This window comes from Perkinsus marinus, assembly GCF_000006405.1.
Source record: "Perkinsus marinus ATCC 50983 genomic scaffold scf_1104296936298, whole genome shotgun sequence".
Lineage (NCBI taxonomy): Eukaryota > Perkinsozoa > Perkinsida > Perkinsidae > Perkinsus > Perkinsus marinus.
Genome location: NW_003214160.1, coordinates 1 through 1,610, shown reverse-complemented (window position 1 = coordinate 1,610; position 1,610 = coordinate 1). Strand labels below are relative to the sequence as shown.

Below are 1,610 nucleotides of genomic sequence, written 5' to 3'. Positions count from 1 at the left end.
GGGGATCAACATTGAAGACACCGATTGGCAAAACTGCATCATCCGAGAATCGAACTCGGGTCACAACGATGGCAACGTTGTATTCTACCACTAGACCAATGATGCCAATAAAATAAACTTTGCAACGCTTACCTGGCCAGTGAAAATGCATTATCTATGGAAAAATAGTTTCCGATGCGGGGACTCGAACCCCGGTCGCGGAAAGAGAGTGAAAGAGAGTATATATAATTTAATCTTCTGTAGTGACAACTTAGTGTCACCAGAAACCACGCTTGCACATACCAAATCACGGGTCGGTACGGTAGCACGCCGGGCTGGGGTTGGTGACTCTAAAAACCCTGTCCAAACCCAGAAATCAAGGATGAGTGGTACTGGATAGCATATGAGGCGTACTCTCCATCTTTCCGGGATGATCATCAGCGGACGACGAGTATTTCATACAATTCACAGGACTAGCTCATTGCCCTAAAAATCAGCGTAGCTACCCTGCCTCAAAGAAGATACCAGTTTGAGTCGCTAAACTACATCCATGGTGAATGCTAGTGAAGAACCCCCCCCCCTATAACCGGCCATTGGACGGGGGTCCGGGGATCAACATTGAAGACACCGATTGGCAAAACTGCATCATCCGAGAATCGAACTCGGGTCACAACGATGGCAACGTTGTATTCTGCCACTAGCTGCATTGAACCGCAGCTGGTTCGTGACACGAATCACGTGTTCGAGTTTGTGCTACTTACTCCACATCAAGTTTTCTAGCGCTCAGTTCATAGCTCTGTTGGCGATTCCCCAGTGTTTGTAATCGTTCAAGGATTCTCAGGTTGCACATTCGCGAGCTCAGCAGCCAGTTGCTGTAATACACCTTGTAACTGGTGTAATACACCGGATGTATGGCTCCGCCTCCATGCTCAACACTATGAATAAACACAAGACTGTCATAATGAGGTGTGTGAACGATACATCGCCAAGTCCATTCTATATCTGCCTCTTCGTTCATATTAACAGAGCCTACATTCTACTATCTAGGCAGAACTAATGCCAACAACTGAAGAACCTCTAGCTGTGGGCGACATGGAACAGACACATTCAAAACTTAAGCTTTATCATCCAATTTATCTGCCATAACCACAGGATTCGCCTTCGCCAATTTCCGACGCTCGTTGGTCTTGTAGTCGTAGTCACATTGGTGAGCCTCTGCATACCTACTCATCAACGTAATATCTAATACCGGTGCGAGGATTGCTACCTGTGTGTTGAACAGAAGTAATAACCGCATCGACATCTAACACCAGTAAGGCCGATGCGTTTCCCGCATGTCCAGCACCTGATAAGACAATCTATTTCACGAACTGCACGATGCTGATCAGAACGATCCGTACTGGTCGATCGTATGATTTGTCATAAGTATAATATAGATGCCCCCTACCGATTAACATCACTCTGCACTGGCCGGTCATCACTCGCCTCTACCAATTCATCAACTTTCTCGGCCTCTAGACGGGCCTTCTCCTCCTAGAAAGTAGTCCCATACGAAATCACCCCAAACCACATGAACGGGTTGTGCATAAGGTGTGCAAGCCGTTATAGTCAGGTATCAACTCCTACCGCAT

The 1,610-nt window shown here is 46.8% G+C and overlaps 1 protein-coding gene and 1 non-coding gene across 2 annotated transcripts; both read right to left on the bottom strand.

The window, feature by feature from the left end:
* Positions 1-34: 34 nt before the first annotated feature.
* Pmar_PMAR009323 lies at positions 35-105 on the bottom strand. Its single transcript has one exon. It is a non-coding gene; the product is annotated as a tRNA-Gly (tRNA).
* A 988-nt stretch (positions 106-1,093) lies between these two features.
* On the bottom strand, positions 1,094-1,378 carry Pmar_PMAR009322 (conserved hypothetical protein; the record flags this gene model as incomplete). Its single annotated transcript, XM_002783731.1, has 2 exons — positions 1,094-1,202; positions 1,247-1,378. Coding segments are annotated over 2 exons (241 nt in total), but the record flags the coding sequence as incomplete, so codon positions are not given.
* Between the last annotated feature and the right edge of the window lie 232 nt (positions 1,379-1,610).